This window comes from Crinia signifera, chromosome 2 (genome assembly GCF_055691185.1).
Source record: "Crinia signifera chromosome 2, ASM5569118v1, whole genome shotgun sequence".
Taxonomy (NCBI): domain Eukaryota; kingdom Metazoa; phylum Chordata; class Amphibia; order Anura; family Myobatrachidae; genus Crinia; species Crinia signifera.
The window spans coordinates 353,410,096-353,432,704 of NC_139218.1; the positions used below are offsets into that span (position 1 = coordinate 353,410,096).

Genomic DNA, 22,609 nt, shown 5'->3' on the forward strand with positions numbered 1-22,609 from the left:
TTACAAGTGATATTAATTACACACACAGCATTTAAAATGCACCAGTATATGTTTAAGAAGAAATTCCTTTTCACTTAGAAGGCTGATATACTGTCATTTCTGGTCATTTTACCTAGGCAGACATATGAGAGTATTAGAATATCCACTTCAGTGTCTTGCAAGAGAAGATGTAGAGCTTGACTTAGAGGTAGATGCCACCACCAATTCCCAGCCTACTGGGGGGACACTGCCATTGGTGCTATCCCCTCATGGAATGTACTAAGATGCACATTGAAGATTGCGCTTACTCTATATCAAGTGCAAGTTCACCATCTGAACATGGGCACCTGTGACACTACAATTGCATCTTTAGACGGGATCGCTGACTGCGATTCTCCCATGTCAAGCTATTCACCCCCTTGTTACTTCCCAGGAACAGCCACTGAATGTTAGTCTGCCATTTTGATCTGCATCTTGGGACACATGCACAGTACGACTTGGACACGTTCACAGACTGAAAATAAGGACTACTTGCGTGCAACATCATCACTGACATAACTCTGAATCAGGCTCATAATAGCATAGAGGGAGTTTATAAAAACATAAACTGCTGTCAAGCCATCAACCTTATCATCTCTGGAAGACCACAATCTACTGACTTGCCTTAAAAATAGTATTCTAGGCATTACATGTCCAAAAGCTGCATTGCTATCTCTATGGCTGCTTGATGGCAGCTGCATGTATCTGGGGATGATGTCATGGTCCCCATCCCTTCCTCTACCCTAACCACATCCCCATCTGACCCTGTACCCTCCTGCCTCCTCCCCTACCTCTCTCTATCTCTGCCTGTTCCAATTTAGCCCACCTCCTCAATATCTTACCTTCATCAGGCACTGTCCCCTCTGCCTTCAAGCATGGTCTCGTCTCCCCTATCTTTAAAAGTCCTCCCCTTGATCCAGACACCCTCTCCAACTACCAACCCATCTCTCTTCTCCCTTTTGCCTCCAAACTCCTTGAACGAATTGTCTACAACCTTACTGCCTTTCTCTCCTCCAACTCCTTACTTAACCCATTACAGTCTGGCTTCTGCCCTCACCACTCCACTGAAACTGCCCTCACAGAAGTCTGCTACAATCTCCATGCTGCAATAAAAAGGGCCAAAACTCTTTGCTTATTACTTGACTCCTCCCTCTCCTTTGCACCCCACATCCAAGCCCTGGCCCATTCTTGCCGGTTCCAGTTACGCAACATTGCTCGCATCAGGCCCTTTCTCTCACAGAGTGCAACTAAGCTGATCATCCACTCATTAGTCATCTCACGGCTTGACTACTGTAATGCTCTTCTCACTGGCCTCGCTCAATCCCAACTAGCTCCTCTCCAATCTGTCCTCAATGCTGCAGCCAGGCTTATCTTCCTCTCCCGCCGCTCTAACTCTGCTACTCCCCTTCAACAAAATCTGCACTGGCTTCCATTCCCCTACAGAATCCTCTTCAAACACCTCACACTCACATACAGGGCCATCTCTAATTCCATTGCTCCATATATCTCTAACCTCATCTCCATTCATACACCCTCCCGCCCTCTACGGTCAGCTGACGACTGTCGTCTCTCCTCCACCCTGATCACTGCTTCCCATGCTAGAGTACAGGACTTTGCCCGTGCTGCACCCCTTCAGTGGAACGCACTCCCTCGCTCCATTAGACTCTCCCCGACCTTGCAAAGCTTCAAACGGGCACTGAAAACTCACCTATTCATCAAAGCGTACCCTTCCACTGCATAAACCAGCTGGTTCTCCGACCCCTTGCCTGTTTCCTGTTTACATCCTGCTATCTAACCACCACCCCCTCGCTTGCACCTCTTGTAATCTGTCTGTCTCCCCTTCCTACTAGATTGTAAGCTCCTCCGAGTAGGGCCCTCTTCCCTCCTGTTGTCAAAGCCCACTTCTCTTCACATTTCACTCACAGCTCTCCTTTACTCCAACACTCAGTGACCATCTTCATACTCATCTCCATCATTGGCCTCAAGCCTCTAGTTGTATGTTGATTGGGTCCTCACTACTTATATTTAAGCTGTAATGTGTATTGAACTGTGGTGCTCTTTATTTGTACTGTATTTTTGTTATTTATTCAATGTTATGCCAAGCTTTGTCTCCCTGTATTGTTCCTTTGTACGGCGCTGCGAAACACTTGTGGCGCCTTATAAATAAAATTATAATAATAATAATAATAATATTCTTCTTGACCTTTGTCTTGCTTTTGACACTGTGGACCACCCCTCCTTCTGCAAATCCTTCACTCCCTTGGTCTGCATGATACTGCCCTCTCCTGGCTGTCCTGCTTCTGTCTGTTCCGTCTGTTCCTGTCTGTTTCTGACTGTCTCTCTCATGACTCCACCTCCCCCTACTTCCACTATATATGTCCTCTTTAGGTGAACTCATTAGCTCTTTTGACTTCCAACATCATCTCTATGCTGATGATACTCAAATTTACCTTTTGTCTCCTACCTGACCTTTCTCCTGCTCTCCTCACTTGTCTCCAACTGTCTCTTTGCTATCTCTTCTTGGATATCCCAGCGCTTTCTCAAATTTAACATGTCTATAGACTAAGCTGATCATCTTCACACCATCCCGCACAATCTCACCTCTCACAATTTCAATATCTATTGATTGCACTACTCTTTCCTCTAGCCCCCAAGTGCTCTGTCTTGGCGTAATCCTTGACTCCTCCCTCTCCTTCAAACCACATATTCAGCACCTCTCGCAAACCTGCCGTTTTCATCTCAAAATAATTTCCAGGATCAGACCCTTTTTCACCCAGGATTCTACCAAATCCCTTGGACACTCACCCGTTATCTCCAAACGGGACTACTGTAATCTCCTATGTGGAATCCCTGACAAATGCTCCAACCTGGCTCATCTTCACCACCAAATACACTACATCCACCTCCCTTCTTCAACAAGTCCTTCACTGGCTCCTCTACCCTTATAGAATCCAATTCAAACTTCTCCCACTCACTTGCAAAGCTCTTAAGCACTCCTCTCCCATTTACATCTCTGACATAATCTCCCTTTACGTCCTGCCCATCCTCTTCGCGCTACAATTGCACGCTGCCTCTCCTGTCTACTGATTACGCCCTCCCACTCCTACCTCCAGGACTTTTCACGTGCTGATCTCTGCCTCTGGAACTCTACCTCTCTCCTTCAAACTCTCCACCTCTCTACAAAACTTCATAAGGCTCTCGGGACCAATTTCTTCACCAAGCCCAGCCGACTCTCTTCCTGATCCACTGTAAATTGCTCATTTCTACCCCATGTGTGTCACCACTATCAGTCTGCCCCTCCGATTTACATTGTAAGCTCTCATGAGCAGGGCCCTCTTCCCTAATGTGCTTTTCCTTCTCATACTTAAACCATCTTTGACGGCACCAAATCCTGCAGTTTTCTGCCACACTGATACTTATTTCAGTGTCCTCTACTGATGCAGCTATGTGTAGGTACCCTGTACTTGTCCTGTACTGTATTCAACTGTTAGTCAATGTTTTGCTTATTCATTAATGTACTCTGTAATTGGGCACTGCAGATCCCTTGTGGCACCATATAAATAAAGGAGAATAATAATAATCTTCACATACATTTTGGGAAAAAGTATTACATTTTAAGCCAATGGCACGCTTACACAACAGCCAATTGGCATAAAAGTCAGGACAAATTCTTCTGGATGGCCTATGAGAACGCACAATTGTCTGTTCACATTGCAATCTGCACAATACTGTATGTTGTTGATTATTTTGGAATCAGCCAGGGTGCTGCATACACACTCTGAGACTATCGGACTAAGTAGCTGAAAATCGTCTGATTGACCAGATTATTACATTGTGTATATTACACTGTTTTCAGCAATTTGCGCATGCCTCTTAAACTGCGGTTGGAAAAATGCAACCACAGTATAAGGGCCGACAGGGATGCCACGATGTAGTGTTTTTGGGGTGGCAATATGTTGTTGCGGTGAACGATGCGGCCAACGCAGACATGTCTGGACCATTTTCAGGATCAGGCCGTGGAGGCTGTGTTACGTCACACGCAGCTGCTGCATCTTGAAACATGGTGGCCCTGCAGCTGGATTTGCAGCTAGGCTGCGCAGCCAGGTGGCTACCCTTATCATGCAAGCACTTTGCTGTACAACAGCAAAGTGGTCGCTTGCTAGCGACGTGAACGCAAACTTTTATGGTTGCTGTTACTATAAATAACCCAGCAGATTATTTAGAGATGTGTTCCTATTGAAATGAATGGATTTTGTCTAGTTGATGACTAGTTGATGATGGTAGATGAAGTCAGATGTCCTGCTTATCAAGTTGCTTGCTGCATTTAGGGTCCACAGCAAAACAGCTACCGCAAACAGCTTCACCATAAAAGTCTATGTCAATCTATCCTGTAATGTAACAAAAGTGATTGATATCTAAACAGAAACTGATTAGATCTTATGGAGAATATTCATGCGTTTTAGCTGAAAAGATGTATTGGAATATTGCAGCTCTGTTTTTTTTCTTCTGGTCTAGAAAACTCGCACGACACCGCCCACTAATGAGGCGGAGTTTGCTGCAGAGCAATTTTTATCAAATTATTATTTTTATTATAGAACACAAATGTAATTTCAGGATTTATTTGAAGACTGATCTCTTAGAAATCTGGACTGAATACAGCTGCTGATTTTCCCTCTTACCTTGTTAAGTATTAGAAGATAATGACCGTTTTTTTTATATAATTAAAGATAATTAAGCCTAATTTATTCGTGGGGTATGTTATAATTTCTATAATGTAATCAAAATGTTTTGAAGTTCATTTGAAATAAATGAGTTTAATAACTTTAATAGCTGCATTAGTTTTTGGCAGACATTTTCAGCTACGAATGTTACTCAACTGTGTATTATTACGTGACGTACTTGATAGCGTCACCACGACAGAATGAATGCAGGTGACAGTATCCAACCATGTAGTGAGTTTTGGCAAACTGAACACGTGCACAAGCAAATTTGCGCATACTCGGTTAGCTCCCGGTGATTCTGTGTCTGGCAGATGTTGGCTGCTCCTTGGGTGAAATTAGTGTTTCTGGTGGTAATAAAGTACAGTATGTACTTCACTCAGTTTCTTCATTGTTGTAGCAAACCCTGCAGTACATCACTGAGGTTCCAGTCATCAAACCATCTATTCTTCACCTATCGGGTGGCTGGAGGCGCTGAGTCGCAGCCTATCGCATGACTCACACTAGTCCTCATTGTGTGAGCCCAAAGGGACAATGCTTTTGCAGCCTTTCAACCGCCTTTCTTTATTAACATATCAATGGTTCAAATTATGGAACTTCTGCTATCCTAAATAGAGAAATCGACAGCTTCTTTCCCTCTAAAAGGGCAAAAGGATTAGAAGAGTGGTCACAACAGATTTTTAACATTTACTTTATTATGTGTGTTTATGTCATTTAATTGTGCTATTGATTTATTACCCTGGGAGGTTGATTTATTTAAATTATGTTTTGTATTTACCTTTTAATTTTTTGATATAAAAACTAATTGAAACATCACATACTGTAAGTGTGAGTATTGTGTGTTTGAACGCCACCAAGAAAATTTGGTTTAGTTTTGTGGTGTTGGTTGTACTGTAGGTTGGTAAACTCCCCTTTTGTTGGCTGCTAATACACAATTATTGGTAAACTGCGCACTCATTGTGCCAAAGACACACTTAGCTTTTTCCCCTATATGAAGGTCGACATGACTGAGGGATGACATGGAGCTAGGTCAACACGGTCATTAGGTCAACATGGGTAATGTCGGCAGCCAAAAGTTTTTTTTTCTTTCTTTGAGCCGACAGGTGCCGACAGGCGGTATTTCATGCCCTACAATCCACTAGGTCGTGGTGGGAGAATAAAATAGTGCCCAAAGCATGGCAAGCACAGCAGTGCACTTTTTAATGTACATGTCGACATTCATGACAAAAAAAAAGTTAAAAACCCCATGTTGACCTTTTGACTGTCAACCTCCCCATGTCGACCTAATGACCCTGTTGACCTTCATGCACGTCGACCTAGTTGCGGTCTATCCAATGATCCATAACCCTCCCAGCTTAGCTGCAGTGGAGGGAAGTGTTAGTTTAGTGATAAAATTTGTATGTAGAAAAATGTGTGATCTGTACTGCGCAACAATGCAGCCTTGGGTTTATGCACAGTGGTACAGTATTATTTATTAACAGTTAATTTTATAGCGAACACATATTCCTCAGCGCTTTACAGAGAATATATGTACAGTCACATCAGTCCCTGCCCCAGTGGAGCTTACAATCTATATTCCCTACCGCATGTGCACACACACACATACACACACAGACATTCTAGGGTTAATTTTTTGGGAGCCAATTAGCCTACCAGTATATTTTTGGATTGTGGGAGGAAACTGGAGAATCTGGAGGAAACCCACTCAAGCACTGGGAGAATATACAAACTCCACACAGTTAGGGCCATGGCAGGAATAGAACTCATGACCTCAGTGCTGTGAGGCAGTAATGCCAACTATTACATCATCCGTACTGCCTCTAGTCAGATCACTAAGAAAATGGGCTGAAATCGCTCCATGTGTAGGCCACAATATGACAATATCTCAAAGAGTGGAAACAAGGAACCTCCAAGATGTGCTGCAATAGTACTTAAGTATTTATTTTGGCAAACACTATCCTTTCTCTTAAAATAACGTCCTGATTGGAATGCTCTCGTGATGATTGTAACTGGGTCATAATACACATGTACAGGCATTCCTCACTTAACGACCAGGTTCCGTTCCTACGACCCGGTCGTTAAGCAAATTGGTTGTTACACGAACCTATATAAAACCCCTTAATACTTCTGAGACGCAGGTCGCTAAACAGTCTGGGCAGGTCGTAACTGTGAGAGGGTAAGTGAGCAGGTCGTAAATCCAAGCAGGCGGGGTCGTAAGTCCGAGCAGTACACAGCACGGACGCTAAACGAAGAACGGGTTGTAAGTCCGGGTGGTCGATAAACAGGTAGGTCATTAAGGGCCAGATGTATCAAGCTTTAGAAAGTGATAATGTGGAGAGTGAGAAACAAGCAGCCAATCAGCTTCTATCTGTCATTTTTCAAACCCAGTCTGTGACATAGAAGGTAGGAGCTGATTGGCTGGCTGGTTATCACTCTAGTAGTAGTAGTAGTACGTTTATTTATAAGGCGTCGCAAAGTGTCCGCAGCGCCGTACATAGCAAACAAAAAACAAATTACAAGGCAACGTACAGGGTGTGTTGAAAAATACAGTATGAATAGGGGTATAGCTGGTAGAACTAAAATTAGCATCAGTTCAGAAGTAGGTGTCAAAATTGTCGAGGAGACTGAAGATGAAGTAGAGGAAGGGAAGAACAGGACAGGAGCACAGGTGAGGTAAAGAGGTAGGGTGAGTACGTGAGGAAGGAGGACCCTACTCATAAGAGTTAACATACTAAAAATAGGTGGGTGGACGAACGAAAAACAATAGGATAAGTAGGAACGGAGGAGAATGGAGGCAGGATAGGAGGATCAAAAGAGGTTAGGAGGAGGGATAGGCTAGTCGAAAAAAGTGGGTTTTGAGGGAGCGCTTGAAGGAGGTAAGGGAATTAGAAAGCCTGATGGGTGGCGGGAGGTTGTTCCAGTGCAGGGGGGCAGCGCGAGAGAAGTCTTGGACACGGGAGTGGGAGGAGTTGATTAGGTGAGAGGTCAGTCGGCGGTCAGCAATGGAGCGAAGAGGATGGGAGGGAGTGTGGATAGAGATCAGTGAAGAGAGGTAAGGAGCGGTGGAGGAGGAGAGAGCCTTGGAGGTGGTGGTGAGGAGTTTAAAGAGAACTCGGAAAGGAATGGGGAGCCAGTGAAGAGATAGACAGAGGGGGGAGGCAGAGGTAGAGCGGCGGGAGAGGAAGATGAGCCTAGCAGCAGCGTTAAGAATGGATTGGAGAGGTGCGAGGCGGGTGAGAGGTAGCCCAGAGAGAAGGATGTTGCAGTAGTCAAGGCGGGAGATGACAAGAGAATGAATGAGAATTTTGGTCGCGTCAGTGGAGAGGAATGGTCTGATGCGTGAGATGTTGCGTAGGTGAAAGCGGCAAGACTGTGAGAGAGCACGAATGTGGGGGGTGAAAGAGTTGGGGAAAAGTCAATGATGACACCGAGGCAGCGCATTTGGTCGGTGGAGGTGATCTCGGTTTCACCAATGCTGATGGAGATAGTGGGAGAAGAGGGGATGTTCGGGGGATGGAAGATTAGAAGTTCAGTTTTAGCCATGTTTAGTTTCAGGAAGCGTTGGGTCATCCAGGCTGAGATGGCCGTGAGGCATTCGGAGACCTTGGACAGGAGTGATAGGGATAGGTCGGGGGAGGAGAGATAGATTGGGGTATCATCAGCATAAAGGTGGTAATGAAAACCATAGGAGCTGATGAGGGTGCCCAGAGAGGTGGTGTAGAGGGAGAAGAGGAGAGGGCCAATGACTGACCCTTGGGGAACACCGACTGGCTGCGGGGTAGTAGGAGAGGAGGAACTCGGAGTGGAGACGGAGAAGGAGCGATCGGAGAGGTATGAGGTGAACCAGGAGTAGACCGTGCCAGTGATGCCAAAGGAGCGGAGGGTGTTGAGCAGGAGAGGGTGGTCAACAGTGTCAAAGGCAGCCGACAGATCAAGCTGGATGAGGATAGAGAAGCCTTTGGATTTAGCCGATAGTAGATCGTTAGTGACTTTGGTCAGGGCAGTTTCAGTGGAATGTAAAGGGCGGAACCCGGATTGGAGGGGGTCTAGAATGGAGTTAGCAGTAAGGTGGCTTAGGAGACGATTATAGGTCAGACGTTCTAGGAGCTTGGAGGCAAAAGGGAGGAGGGAGATGGGCCTGTAGTTGGATGGAGAGTTGGGGTCCAGATTTGTTTTTTTGAGAATTGGGGAGACAAGAGCGTGTTTGAAGGAGGAAGGGAAGATCCCAGAGGATAGGGAAAGATTAAAGAGGTGAGCCAGGTGAGAGCAGACTGACGGACTGAGACGACGGATAATATTGGAGGGGATAGGATCGAGCGGGCAAGTGGAGGGAGAAGTGGATTGAAGGATAGAGCGGACTTCAGCAGCAGTGGTGGGGTAAAATGAGGACAGGGGTTGGAAGGAGGGGAGTGGAGATGTTTTATCACTTTTTGAAGCTTGATACATCTGGCCGTAAGTGAGGAATGTCTGTATTTCTGAACACCATCATCTCTGCATAACCTTCAGCGGGAAGCACACCCACATGTACTTTCTGATGCAGAGCTCCTGACTTTGTTTAACACTCCATTATTTGCAGAGCATGAATAAAGTATCAAATGTGGAACATTATCACATACTGTATGTGAATACTGTGCAGTAATGGAAGAGTACTGGAAACAACTGCAGTCCAGTGTTCCCCCACAGTCTTTACTGGTAATTCACCAACTGAGTCATGGAACTCTCAATATGCCCTTTGTTAAAAAAAAAAAACCAACACTTTTTATTAACAATTTTAAACTGGAAAACTATAATGAAGATTGTTAATGTGCTTCTATATGTCTACAACAAACATTCTGAAGTCAGGTCAATGTTAGCTACTACAGTACAATGTATTGCCTACACAGCTGACATCAGCTCCGGTAATTCCAGTAGCATGAGTGTCTTATTAAAGCATTAATACTCCTACAGTGCTATTATACAGTAAGCACTAGAATGTACATATGTCCCAGATTTTGTTTATTCAAGGCTTCTGAACGTCAGGTTCTGTGCTGTTATGAACATACAAACAACAACATAAAAATGATCATGAATCATTACTCATAAACATAGTAAGACAAAGCAATGGGCCGTAGTAGGACACTAAAATATGCATTCATACTCTATGGCAGTTGAGAATATGACAATCACTCCTACCTCTCAAGCTTGCTGCTTAGGTGTCATCCTTGACTCTGAACTTTCCTTTGTACCCCACATTCAATTGTCTCGAAATCATGCCACATGCACCTAACAAACATATTCAAAATCCGCCTTTACCTTACACAAGACACTGCAAAAACTCTAATCCATGCTCTCATCATCTCTCACATTGATTATTGCAATAGTCTCCTTATTGGCCTTGCCCAATACAGACTCTCACCACTACAGTCCATCATGAATGCAGCTGCGAGGCTAATCTTCCTAGTCAGACGTTCATCATCTGCAAAGCTACTCTGTCAGTCACTTCATTGGTTATCTGTATTCTACCGTGTTCAATACAAAATCCTTTTTCTTACACACAAAGCCATAAACCAAACTCTGCCAATATACATCTCTTCTCTTATCTCAAAGTATCTTCCAACCAGACCTCTATGCTCCTCACAAGATCTGCGTCTCTCATCCAAACTCATTAGTCGCTCCCATTCCCGATTGCAGGACTTTCTTTGCGCTGCACCCACTCTGTGGAATGCCCTCCCAAGCACAATAAGACTCTCCTCCAGTCTCTAAACCTACAAGTGTTCCCTGAAAACTCACCTCTTCTGGCAAGCTTATCATATTCCAGAACCAGCCACTTAACCTTCATATACCGTTCCTATCTAATCACATCCCCACTTTACAGTCCACACATATCCACTCTTTTATTTTCACATTTTCCTTCCTCCTGACTTCTGGACAAACTGATGGGTCACCGTATCATACAGCACACCAGGAACCTTTGCATGCTGGTGGAAGTAATGCAATAAAGAATAGCCCCTGTCATCTTTGCTCAACGCCCACCAGAGCCTCCCCTCTGGTGAGCGTCGGCGGAGAGGGACTACACTTAACTGGGACATGCGTGCATCTCACACGCACGGGGGGTCCCAAGCCTTCGGCGGCAGGGCAGTGGCATCCTGCCCATCTCCCTGCAGCAGAGGTTAGGTGGGGGGGGGGTTGGGGCGGTGAGGGGGATCAGCGGGGGTGGAGGGGAGGCAGCGGGTACCCAGGGGGAGCTCCGTTGCCACGGCACGCTCACGCCCCCTGGCGGGAGCTGGCGGGGACTAGCGATAGTTTCGTGCTCCATCTATATATCCTTGTGTATCAATGCCTATTTCCCTATAGATTGTAAGCTTGCGGGCAGGGCCCTCATACCTTTGACTGTCTGTAAATACAGTTTTTTGTATTACTATTTCCTATTGTAAAGCGCAACGGAATATGCTGCGCTATATAACAAACTGTTAATAAATAAAATAAATTCATAGATATGTCTAGGGACATTCCCGGGTTTGGACCCATTCACACCAGAAATGTCCCTGCATTTTCTGGTGTGAGAAGGGGGCGGGAAGGAGGCCGGTAGGAGGTGGGGAGGAGGCGGGCAGTCGTCGGGATGGCGTCGGGCAGTCGGTGGGCAGAATACTCACCCCGGTTGCTGGTCCTCCGCACAGGCCAGGGATCCACACAGGCGGTGGCGCAAATGACCGGACAGGCGGCGGATGAAGATGACGCAGCTCTCCGGCGCCCTCACTGCCGCCGGAGAGCTGCGTCATCATCACCCACCGGCTGTCCCGTCATAGCGACCGCCGCCTGCATTAATTCCCGTCGGACAGGACACGGAGGACCTGGCAACCCGGGTAAGTATACCCTGTACCTTTCACACCAGCCAGGTCCCCGGGTTGAACCCGGGAACAACCCTGGTACCTAGCCGGGTTGAAATTAGCCCGGGATTTTGTCCAGGGAACCTTTCACACCAGCGCTAGTACCGGGTTGTTCCCGGACTCAACCCGGGAATTTAGGCTGGTGTGAATGGGGTATTAATGAATGATGGAACAGTCTCCCAATCAGTCCTCATTACACTGCATAGGGTCACATGCAGTATCTTCCAGCTGACCATGCAGGACAGCCAACCCAAAGAAGTTGCATACAACCGGGAGTGCTCAGTCCCGCCTACACAGTGCTCAACGTAGACAAATTGTTGTTCCGATACAGCCAATCGTTCCAACATCCTAACACTGTAAAATTTATATTTATAGAATTATTTTTATTTAAAATACTGGTCAATAGAGTTATAGGAAATCATGGTGGTTTCACCAGGTTGTGACTAGCTTTGCTCCATATGGGGCATCATATATATTACTCCAATTTAGTTATTCAGATGAACAATCAGATCCTAGACAAATGGGGATATTAAAGGGCAGCTAATAATTGGGTCATGTTAGTGCAATCGTTGGCTTGGGAAATGTCCTGTCCTGTCAGATACAGTTTTGATTGTGTAGGTTGAGGAAGCCACACAAGATCTGTGCAATTTGGCAATTGGACCATAAAATGGACATTCATAGGCATTGGTGGGAACCAGATCATTGTACATTTTGTAAAGATATGTCAAAATAAGAATATGGGTGTACTTTTTCAGATAGATTCACTTTTTTTGGTGCTTCATTTTTGGATGTAGAACTTTTTGATGGAGGCAGTTATTTTGTATATACTTTGCCATAATCAGACCATGAATGGTCCCCTGGGTTATTTCCTGCTCTCTTCTCCCATTATCCATCCCATCCTCCTTTATAGACAGACCTCTGGAAAGTATATAGAGTCATTCTATGGGGTTATTTACTAAGATGGAATGTTGCTATGGGCAACCAACCAGAATCTACTTCTCATTTATTTAGCACCTTCTAGAAGATAATAAATAGAATCTGATTGGTTGCCCATAGCAATATCTCATACTCAATAGAACTCCGATCTTAGTAAATAAACCCCTAGGTGCTTAAGGGGTGAATTTATGAAGCTTGGAGAAGTGTTATCTATCCCCATAAAGAACGTTATGAGCAAGGTGATAATGGTTCAGCCAATAAAGCTACAATATATAAATTGACAGGTAAGAGCTAATTGGCTGAACCATTATCACCTTGCTCATAACGTTCTTTATGGGGATAGATAACACTTCTCCAAGCTTCATACATTCACCCCTGAGAGAGGGAGAATCATACAGTAAATTGGATCCCAGAAGGTTACAAGTTGTTACCTAAAAACAAAAAAAAACAACAACATATGTCCTTTATATTGGCTGTCAATGGCTTTCAATACAGTTTGTCAGTACACAGGCGTGTATAAATGTATTCCTTGTAGCCAGTACTATTTTTCTAGAAAAATAGGTTCATGAACTCCGGGTCTGGGGGTGGGTCGATGAAATAAAAATAGAGAGAGAGAGAGATGTATATATTGTATTTAGAAACAAAGGCATTCACAGGGGACTTTAAAATAAAACTTCTGTTATGGAAAGTACTTTCTGGGCCAGAACAGGTCCAGGAACTCAGTTCCTGATGATGTCATAATTAATAAGAGGTTCGGGAACTGAGTTCCTGCTAGTTCCTGCAGAAAAATAGCACTGCTGATTTAAATTCCTGTAATCTACAAATATTCATGTCTCTGAAATGTGTCATGGAAATCAGTTTGGCCATTTTATGAACACATTGTTTAGTAGAAACTTTGCTGTCAATAATACAGGCCATGTCTTGTAGAAACTCATTTGTCATCTGAACATTCCGGAACCTGAGCTTGCCCCAAGGATTTAAAATAAGAATAAATTGAAGAGAGTTAAACTGAGAAATGTGTTTTACTGCTTTGCTGTACACCAGTGGTGTGCTAAATGAGAGATTGCATTTCAGCTGAATACTATATTCCTCTAATACATGAAAATAATCATTCAAACAGACTTTACGCTTTAACCCTTTGAGTGTCAAGTGAATTTTTTTTTAAATGGTGTAACTATTGCCAAGCCAACATTTTTCTCCATCATAATGACCTGTAATGTTTACCTTAAATAGGAAATCTAATCTTTTTTTTTTTTACACAACATTTTTTATTTGAATTTATATAACAAATGTGAGCGACGCTGGCATCTTTAGCAGATGTTGGCGCTCAAAGTGGTAGATGACTTTCGCAAGCTGTGACAGCAAGCAGTGCTGACTGCTCGCTGTCACAACTCGCAGGGTCAGTATTCAACTGACCCCCTGTACACGCCATTTCCATGTTGCTGTTTTTTGCAGTGACTGGAACATTGAGTAGGGTGAGCAAACGACGCAGGGGTTAAGTGGCGAGGGTCGCTAGTTTTCATTGAATATGGCCCATAGGGTTAAAGAAACATCCTTATCTGTATTTATTACTAGTTACCAGCTCATCAAAATCACGGAACATGACAGTAATGTCAGCGCAGGAGTCTGTACACGCCCAAGCAGAGCAACATTTCATTTGCTCCATCACAGAGGTGGAACTACCATTGGTGCAGCACGTTCAGTGCACCGGGGTCACTGAAGCCCTACTGCTGCCCCTTTCACCCGCTACTTTTTTCTGTCACACTCTGCCTCCCCCTGCCTCTTCCTTTCACCCTCTGCCTCTGAGCATGGGAGGGCATTCTACAGAGTGGGTGCAAATTTTGTACAGAGAACACATGGCTCTCATTATTTCTTGGGGCAAATGTGTATGCTTAGATCATCTTCTCTGAACAAAATAAATTGTGTGCTTTACCAAAAAGTTCCTTCCAATAGGAAAACGATTGTGACCTACATGTCACTGTCATTAATTCAGAGCAATGGAGTCAACTGGGCATCTAACTACATCCCTACCTACTGGTATGCTAGTGTGAAGGGGGTGTCATTGTTTCTGTGATTTTCATCTCTTCCTGAAATGTTCCGTTTTGTATTATAAAGGACGGTACTTGTTTAGTTTCACGGCGGCCGATATATTGGATGCGATATCGGCCGATATATCGATTTTTTATCTGTTCATAACCCCACTATCCACTACACATGAAGTTGATTTTATACAGTGTGGCGAGCGGACGCGGATTACTGCGCGGATTACTGCGCTCGCCACACTATATAAATATATATCAGTACTTGTTTAGTTTCACGGTGGGCGATAAATCGGATGCGATATCGGCCAATATATCGGCCGATGTGATCCGATGCGATTTTTCACCTGTTCATAACCCCACTATCCACTACGCATGGAGTTGATTTTATATAGTGTGGCGAGCGCAGTAATCTGTGTCCCCTCACGGGGCTCGCCACGCTTTGGGCTTGGTGGATCGCTGCGCTCGCCACACTATATAAAATCAACTCCATGCGTACTGGATAGTGGGGGTATGAACGGTTAAAAAATTGCATTGGATCAGCTGATATATCGGCCGATATCACATCTGATATATCGGCCGCCGTGAAACTAAACAAGTACCATAAAATCAACTCCATGCGTAGTGGATAGGGGGGATATGAACAGGTAAAAAATCGCATCGGATCGGCCAATATATCGGCCGCCATGAAACTAAACAAGTACATAAAGGACCATATACACTGGGAGATTTTGAACAGTTTTGCCATCTGAGCTGCTTTCACCTCAAAAACCATCCAGTGTGTACGGCCTGGCGATGAGCGGTGAACACTGATGCCAACATCATCGCCAGCCGATGCCGCTCATCTGCTGGTATTACCAGCAAATGAGCAATGGGGTGGACGCTTTTCATTGCATCCTGCTATGGAAAGCCGTTCACCCCTGGGGGAAAAGGCTTAGACAGGCGAACATCGCTCAGTGTGTATGCCCTGAGCGATTTTAAACCTGGCAATTTTCCCCATCATCGGTCTGCACTTTAAGATTGTCATCCTAATCTGTGTACACATGTATACAATGAGATCTGTGGGAGGTAATAGGGAGTGGCGGCAAAAACGCAGACATGGAAATTTGCGGGGCGTGTATCCATCAGCTGTGAACATGTATGCAAAAAAACATGGTGTCTGCATTGCTTCTGCTGCATCCACTCAGCGTAGCCATAGACCGACTCAAGCAGTTGATGATCCCAGTTGTTCCAAATAGGCTGTGAATGTGTACGCAATTGTGAATGAGTTGCGATAGCTCCAATGGATGTCTCTGTTGATTCCTGGGAACAGCTTCACTTGCTAACATTAGCAGAAAGGTCTATTAGGCCTGGTTGACGATTTGACTAAAACACAATTTGATTCTTTAATGTCTATGTGAGACCTATAAGGAAATCTAGTCAGCGCAGAGCCAGAGAACTTATCTGTAGACATTGAAGACAGACTTCTAGCCGTGAAATAAATGTACCGTTCAAGGCTAACGATATTACTCATACAGTATAACAGATAAGACATTCAGCTGACGTGATACTGAGAACTATTACCATCGATTGCCTCAATGAAGTGCGAATTTGTTAAATGTCACATCATCTGTTTATTACACATAGCACAACGGTACTTGGCAGGCAGTACAATCAAGCACAGTTTTCGGGCGCTGGTATTCTATTTTCTGTAGTTACAATAAGTCTATACAGAAAACAGCCCCACTATTATACACTGGGGATTATTGAGTGATTTGTTGAGAGTACACTAGTTTGCTGTAATGTTTGTCGAACAATAAAGTTTTATATAAAAAAAAATTTTTTGTTACAGTATGGGTGCACTTTACGCTATTATTTCCTATTGTTGTAGTAGTAGCTCAACCGGAATTTATGCTCTTTCACACCGCACTTGTTCAATGGTATATTGCCGTTTTTTTACATTTTAAAACGTTTAAGGCTGCAGTGGGAAAGTGCCAGAGTTCATTTACCGTTTAAAGATAACCGGTATTTCAAAACGTTTAAAAAGCAGAGTCCTACACGTTTCAGAGCCGTTTTTTATGCAGTGAGAATGGCTCTGAAACGGTATTTAGTCAAATCAACAGATTACAGACCTGTGATAGGCTGTCCCCTGCATTCTGCCTTGAAATGTGTTCAGGGGATTAAACGGGTTGACTGATGTGAATGGTATTTAAACGGTATTTAAAACAGTAATCTAATAGAATGTGAAGGCTCAGACCCATTTCAAATACCGTTTCAAAATACCGTTTTTTAAAACGTTTAGGCAGTATGAAAGCGGTATAACTCTGGTCAAGAGTGACTGTATTTGTTTGATAAGGTCCTTTAACAACTTCAGCAGAATGCAGCTTATTAGTCCCTAATGTAGTCTTAAGTCCCTAATGTAGTCTAAAGTCCCTAATGTAAGTATTACATTCTCAGTGTATCTCCAATGAACTGCAGCCACCCTTACACCATTTCCGTGCTACTTCATTTCTCCAGCCACTCCACTGTATAGTGTGCCCCAGTGTACTAAGACTAATCTTTAAATACCCAATATCCTTAAAATTTACTAACAGTTTTCCCTATAGAAATTGGGCAATCACATATTACAGCTTGTCTAATTTTCTCCTGACACACACACACACACACACACAAGTCGGGAGAAATTTGCTGACATCAAATTTGGGTACTAGGCTTGCCAGGGACTATCTAATGATATTACAAAATCTCCAAAAGCAGACACATTTCTAGCAAAAACGGGTCTGTGGCCAGTGGCGCCAAGAGGGGGGCGAGTGGGTAAATTCCTCCTGGGTGGAGGGGCCTGGGGTCCGCTACCCCTCCCCCATTGCAGAGAGACAGGCAGGGGGAGCGAGTGGACAGGCTGCCTCTGCAGCCTCTCTGTTCTTGGTGTGCGATCACACCACCCTCACCAGTGGCCACTTCCATAGAGCACATTCCCTCCCAGGGGCCACTCCGTTTCATTTTATTGGGGCCCGGCCGATCTGTCAGTGCCCATGGCTGTGACAGCCGAAAACACACAGGCTTCACTGAACTTGTTTTCGGGAGATGTCATGATTTTTATTAGGTGATCAAAATTGGATAGTCCGATAAAAATCATTGGTAAAACATCGGGAAAGTTTTATCGGGGATATAAGGATACAGCTCAGTATCTAAACTGGCGGCTCTGCATGTGAGCGGCTGAGCATCCATGCCTAAAAGAGCAGTCCATTGGCAGGCAGTCTCAGAGGCACATTTATTAAAGCTGCAGTACACAAAGAACGTGGTGTAACCCGTAGTAACCAATCTGATATTATTTACATTTACAAATTTGTTGCTCCGGGAGGCTCCTGAATCTTGGTGAGTACTTCTGGGAGAGCAAGTAGGGCATACACAATGCAATTTATTGAATGTTCGAATCTCTGTATTCTGTATCAGGGGTTTCAGCCAAGTTTGCTCCCTTATTTATTTATTTACAGTTTCTTATATAGCGCAGCAGATTCCGTTGCGCTTTACAATAGTAGACAGAGATAAAACAAACTGGGTAACAACAGACAGACATAGAGGTCGGAGGGCCCTGCTGCAAGCTTACAATCTATAGGGATATAGGAGAGAAACACAAGGACAGGCACCAGTAATAGCAGAGCAGTCCCACCAAGTCCAAAACATCCATTCGCATGCGTGCTGGGAAACTCAGCGTGCGAGGGGGGCAGCGTGTGAGGGGGGGCATACGGCCATGCGAGTAGCGTTTGGTGGTCAACCACAATAAGGTCCAATATCTCTGGAAAAACGTAATAGAAATAAATTTGAATTATAAACATTCTATGCAGTCTCTTTAAAATGGAGTTTTCAGACAATCAATCTGTTTGTAGCCTCCGTTTCTGTTGACACACAATTCATATTGCCTGACATTTTGCTCTTCCGGTCAGGATATTAATGTGTGCTGCATAAGCTGACCTTTCTGCTCAGCACAGACTTAGGTATGCCACTTACAGAAGCCTTACCGCAGTTACTCATTATCCACAATAGCTGTTTGATAAATGCATTCTTCAGTTATGTATATCTATCAAGGAGGTGTCAATTTACCAACATTCAAAATACTGACACGTTCAAAATGCTGACCTTCATTATGCCGACATAGAAAAAATCACAACAAAGTCAAAATGCCTTGATTCAAAATGTGGGCATGTCGAAATGCCGACATGAGTGTTTCATGTTTTTTTCTTTGAAACCGATTTATTTTTACTGAATGAACCGAGTGGGCATAGAGTTATGCCCAGTTATTCGACATAGAAACAAAAAAAATATCGGCTTTTCAACATGTGGACATTTTGTGACAATGGCCCTTATTCAGATCTGATCGCAGTACAAATTTGTTCTCAAAATGGGCAAAACCATGTGCACTGCAGGTGGGGCAGATGTAACATGTATAGAGAGAGTTAAAATTGGGTGGAGTGTGTTGAAACTGAAATCTAAATTGCAGTGTAAAAATAATGCATCCCGTATTTAACCTGCAAAGAAACAAGATAACTCACACAATCTAACTCTCTATACATGTTACATCTGCCCCACCTGCAGTGCACATGGTTTTGCCCATTTTGAGAACAAATTTGTACTGCGATCAGATCTGAATAAGGGCCATTGTCACAAAATGTCCACATGTTGAAAAGCCCATCCTATTGTTTTTCGTTTGTCCACCCACCACCTTTTAGTCTATTAACTCTTATGAGTAGGGTCCTCCTTCCTCACTTACTCACCATACCTCTTTACCTCACCAGCGCTCCTGCCCTGTTCTTCCCTTCCTCTACTTCCTCTTAAGTCTCCTTCGACAATTTCGACACCAACTTCAGAACTGATGCTGATTTTAGTTCTACCAGCTATACCCTATTTATACTGTATATTATCAACACACCCTGTACGTTACCTTCTAATTTGTTTTCTGTTTGCTATGTACGGCGCTGCAGACACTTTGTGGCGCCTTATAAATAAAGAAACTACTACTACTACAGTGAACATTTTATCCATATATAACCCCACAGCGCCATCTGGTGGCCATAGTCAGGAGCACCATCTGGACAGTAAGTCCCTGGAGAACGTTCCTGTTTAGTTCCATCTTTCAGAGACTTCACGTTATAGGTCCCCGAGGAGACCCAGAACAGTATTTATTTGAGACCCCTTTGCCCCGCCTCCTATGAACAGGGTCCCACTTGGGGTAGTAAGCTTCAGTCCTCTCAGGAACTCGCCCCACGCTGGCTAGCACCCTAGGTCAGGTTTCGTGTGGGACACCACCCAAATTCACCCCTTCTAAACCCTATGCACAGGTTGGGCCACAGGGTCCGTGGGTTCAGGACATTAAGGGGTGATTATATGTTTAGAGTTGGTTTATGTCCAAGGGTTGCCGGTAGCCATCAACATATTCATATAAAATTTTGTTTAGTCTAAATATTTAAGTGTGTACTGTATGTGGCACTAGCGTAGAGCGATTGATTGTTTACCCATGGTAGATTTGATGAGTTAACATTAGTCTATGTCCGGGTTCACGAACTTGGTGGCTGTGCTATGACATCCGTAGTGTTTTCTTGTTAATCACTCTCTAAAGGGTTGGAGCCGGGCTCGAGTAGCACCGCCACAATTTATCGGACCCTTGTAAAAAGTTGTAGCCGAACGTTCTACTTATTGTGGTTTAATTCAGAAATGCTTATCTAAGAAGAGTTGAGAGATATCACTGTAATGGAGTAAGTTGCCACCAGTATTCCATGTGTATTCGCATTTAAAGGCCTGTTTCCCCTGTGAGAAATAAAGAAAGTATTCGTTTACACCTATTTGTCCGTCCTCCATTCGAAACACCTCTCTCTCTCCCCGAGACAAAGAGCCCTAGAGACCCTGGCCGGACAACTACACATGTAAATCAACAAGCTTAGAAGAAAGTATAGCTGTACTTCTGTAACATCCAGTAGGTGTTTGTGCATCTGTGGCTCTAGAAGTATACTTGCCTACTTTGAAAACTAGTTTCAGGGAGATTATAGTTGGCAGTAGAATTTTGCACAGTGCCCCATTGAAGGGGCGTGTCATGCTCCTCCCAAAGGGTGTGTCTAGTTCCATATATGGAGAGATTGTGAAAAGAGATTGGGAACGTGGCACCTAGAAGCGTGGGTGTGTACTGCTACATCTGAGAGGAATCTGGTAAAATGACTTATATCCAAATTTAAATGAGCCCCAAAGCAGTTAGTAAGAGATACTATACTTGGTAATGTGCTGGGAAATGGCGCTGATGATTCAATGTAACTGTATCTATCGCTCGTTCCTTTTTCCCAAAAATGTAACAGTGTAATGTGGGCTTGGTGAAAAGAGGGAGATTGCTAGACTAATGAGGGAGAGAGGGAGATTGCTTCTATTTCAGGGAGTCTCCTGCAGAATGCAGGAGGGGAGGTAACTATGTGTAGAAGTCATATTATATAGTTTATAGATAGAAAGATATATAGACTGCTGTGTTTTTGTTTTTGTTCACTGAAGACAAACAACTGACAAACAACTGTTTTGTGACTGCAGCCCGGAGCCCGTAGAGAGTTGCTTAAGCATTGCCTTTATTGGTGTTTTGGTAGTCATTGATGGTTTTTAGGAATTGTTGTCCTTTCAATTTCAATGAGTCAGTTGATATTTGCCCTCCCTGAAGAGACACATGATTCACAATACAGTTATTACATTACTGAGGCTTTGGGGATTTCATATGAACAGAGAGAATGAGTGTGTATGTGTGTGTGGGGAAGGGGGGTCATTCCAATAGCAGCAGCCTTGTGCTTAACTGACACCTCTGATGTAGCCCTAACTAAGCACCTGCACCTCCCACTGCTCCTTTGGAAGACGTCAGGCTTACGCATTAAAAGCATCTGCTTGTGAATCCTGTATCTCACTCAGCTGGCTGTATGGGCAGCATAATCCCCTCACACTGCCTCTCTTCCACTGTGCTACAGCGTCAGTAACAAGCAGCCCTTTCTTCTCCTTTTATCTTTGTTTTTTGAAGTTATTCCATTTTTTTACAATACCTGCCTACTCTGCTTGTCTGATCACAGACGCCTTACCAATGTTAGAGTTTATAGAAGGTAAGATCCGTGGCTTATTTTCTGCAAATTACATCTGGGATAAGTTTATTTCATTCAGAATTGCTGTGTTTTTTTCTTTAGAATGCATTCCATCTTGAACAGATTGCAAAAGTATATAATAATAATAATAATTCTTCTCCATCATCTACTTCTTCTTATTATTATTTGTATTATTATTATTATTATTATTTAGAAAATGATTATTATTTCCAGAATGTATTCAGTTCTTTGTTGGGTTGCAGTCTCCAGCACTGAACAATTGTACTACAGGAGTCAGTGTGTAGCAAAGTGTAATTAATCACATTATAATTGTCTATGGAACAGGTTATGATGAGCTAATCACTGGTTAATGAGTTGAGTCAGGTAAATGATTATGGCTGTCTGCAATATGTCTGCAGAATATTAGGACATTTTTAAGTTTGAAATTTTCTTTGCTGCACAACAGCTCAAAGCAAGACAAATACTAGGGAGGAATGACTTGCATTCAGTTAATGAATATGAATGAATAAATGAATTCATACTGCAGAAGGTCATCACATCACAGCAGGTGCATGGCAGCATTGGGCAGTCTAAACTAACAGACAATTCAACAGATTTTTCAGACTCCTTGAATTACTGACTGAGATTTGAAAAGTCATCAGCCTGATGGTCAGCAACATGGAGTCGTGACCCCATGCAGAGAAAGTCGGGACCCACTTTGGGGTCAGCACCCACATTTTTAGAATCGCTGGTCTACACAATGTCATACTTGCCTACTTTTGAAAACTAGTTTCAGGGAGATTATAATTGGTAATAGAATTTTGCAAAGTGCCTCATTGAGGGGGCGTGTCATGCTCCTCCCAAAGGGCGTGTCTAGTTCCATATATGGATATGGAGAGATTGCAAAAATGGCACCAGGAATCTTTTAAAATTGCTTATATCCAAATGTAGATGAGCCC

The 22,609-nt window shown here is 43.7% G+C and overlaps 1 protein-coding gene across 6 annotated transcripts in view; it reads left to right on the plus strand.

Annotated features, from left to right (window-relative positions):
• DCLK1 (doublecortin like kinase 1) overlaps positions 1–22,609 on the plus strand; it is a 307,761-nt gene that overhangs the window by 157,303 nt on the left and 127,849 nt on the right. Inside the window, exon 1 of one of the 6 annotated variants that reach the window (XM_083169788.1) lies at positions 21,462–21,671. The exons of the other annotated variants lie outside the window; for them this stretch is intronic. Coding sequence (XP_083025914.1) covers positions 21,653–21,671 — 19 coding nt within the window. The 5' untranslated portion in view covers positions 21,462–21,652. Of the gene's footprint in view, positions 1–21,461; positions 21,672–22,609 lie in introns of those variants that run through there. 6 annotated transcript variants of the gene reach the window in all.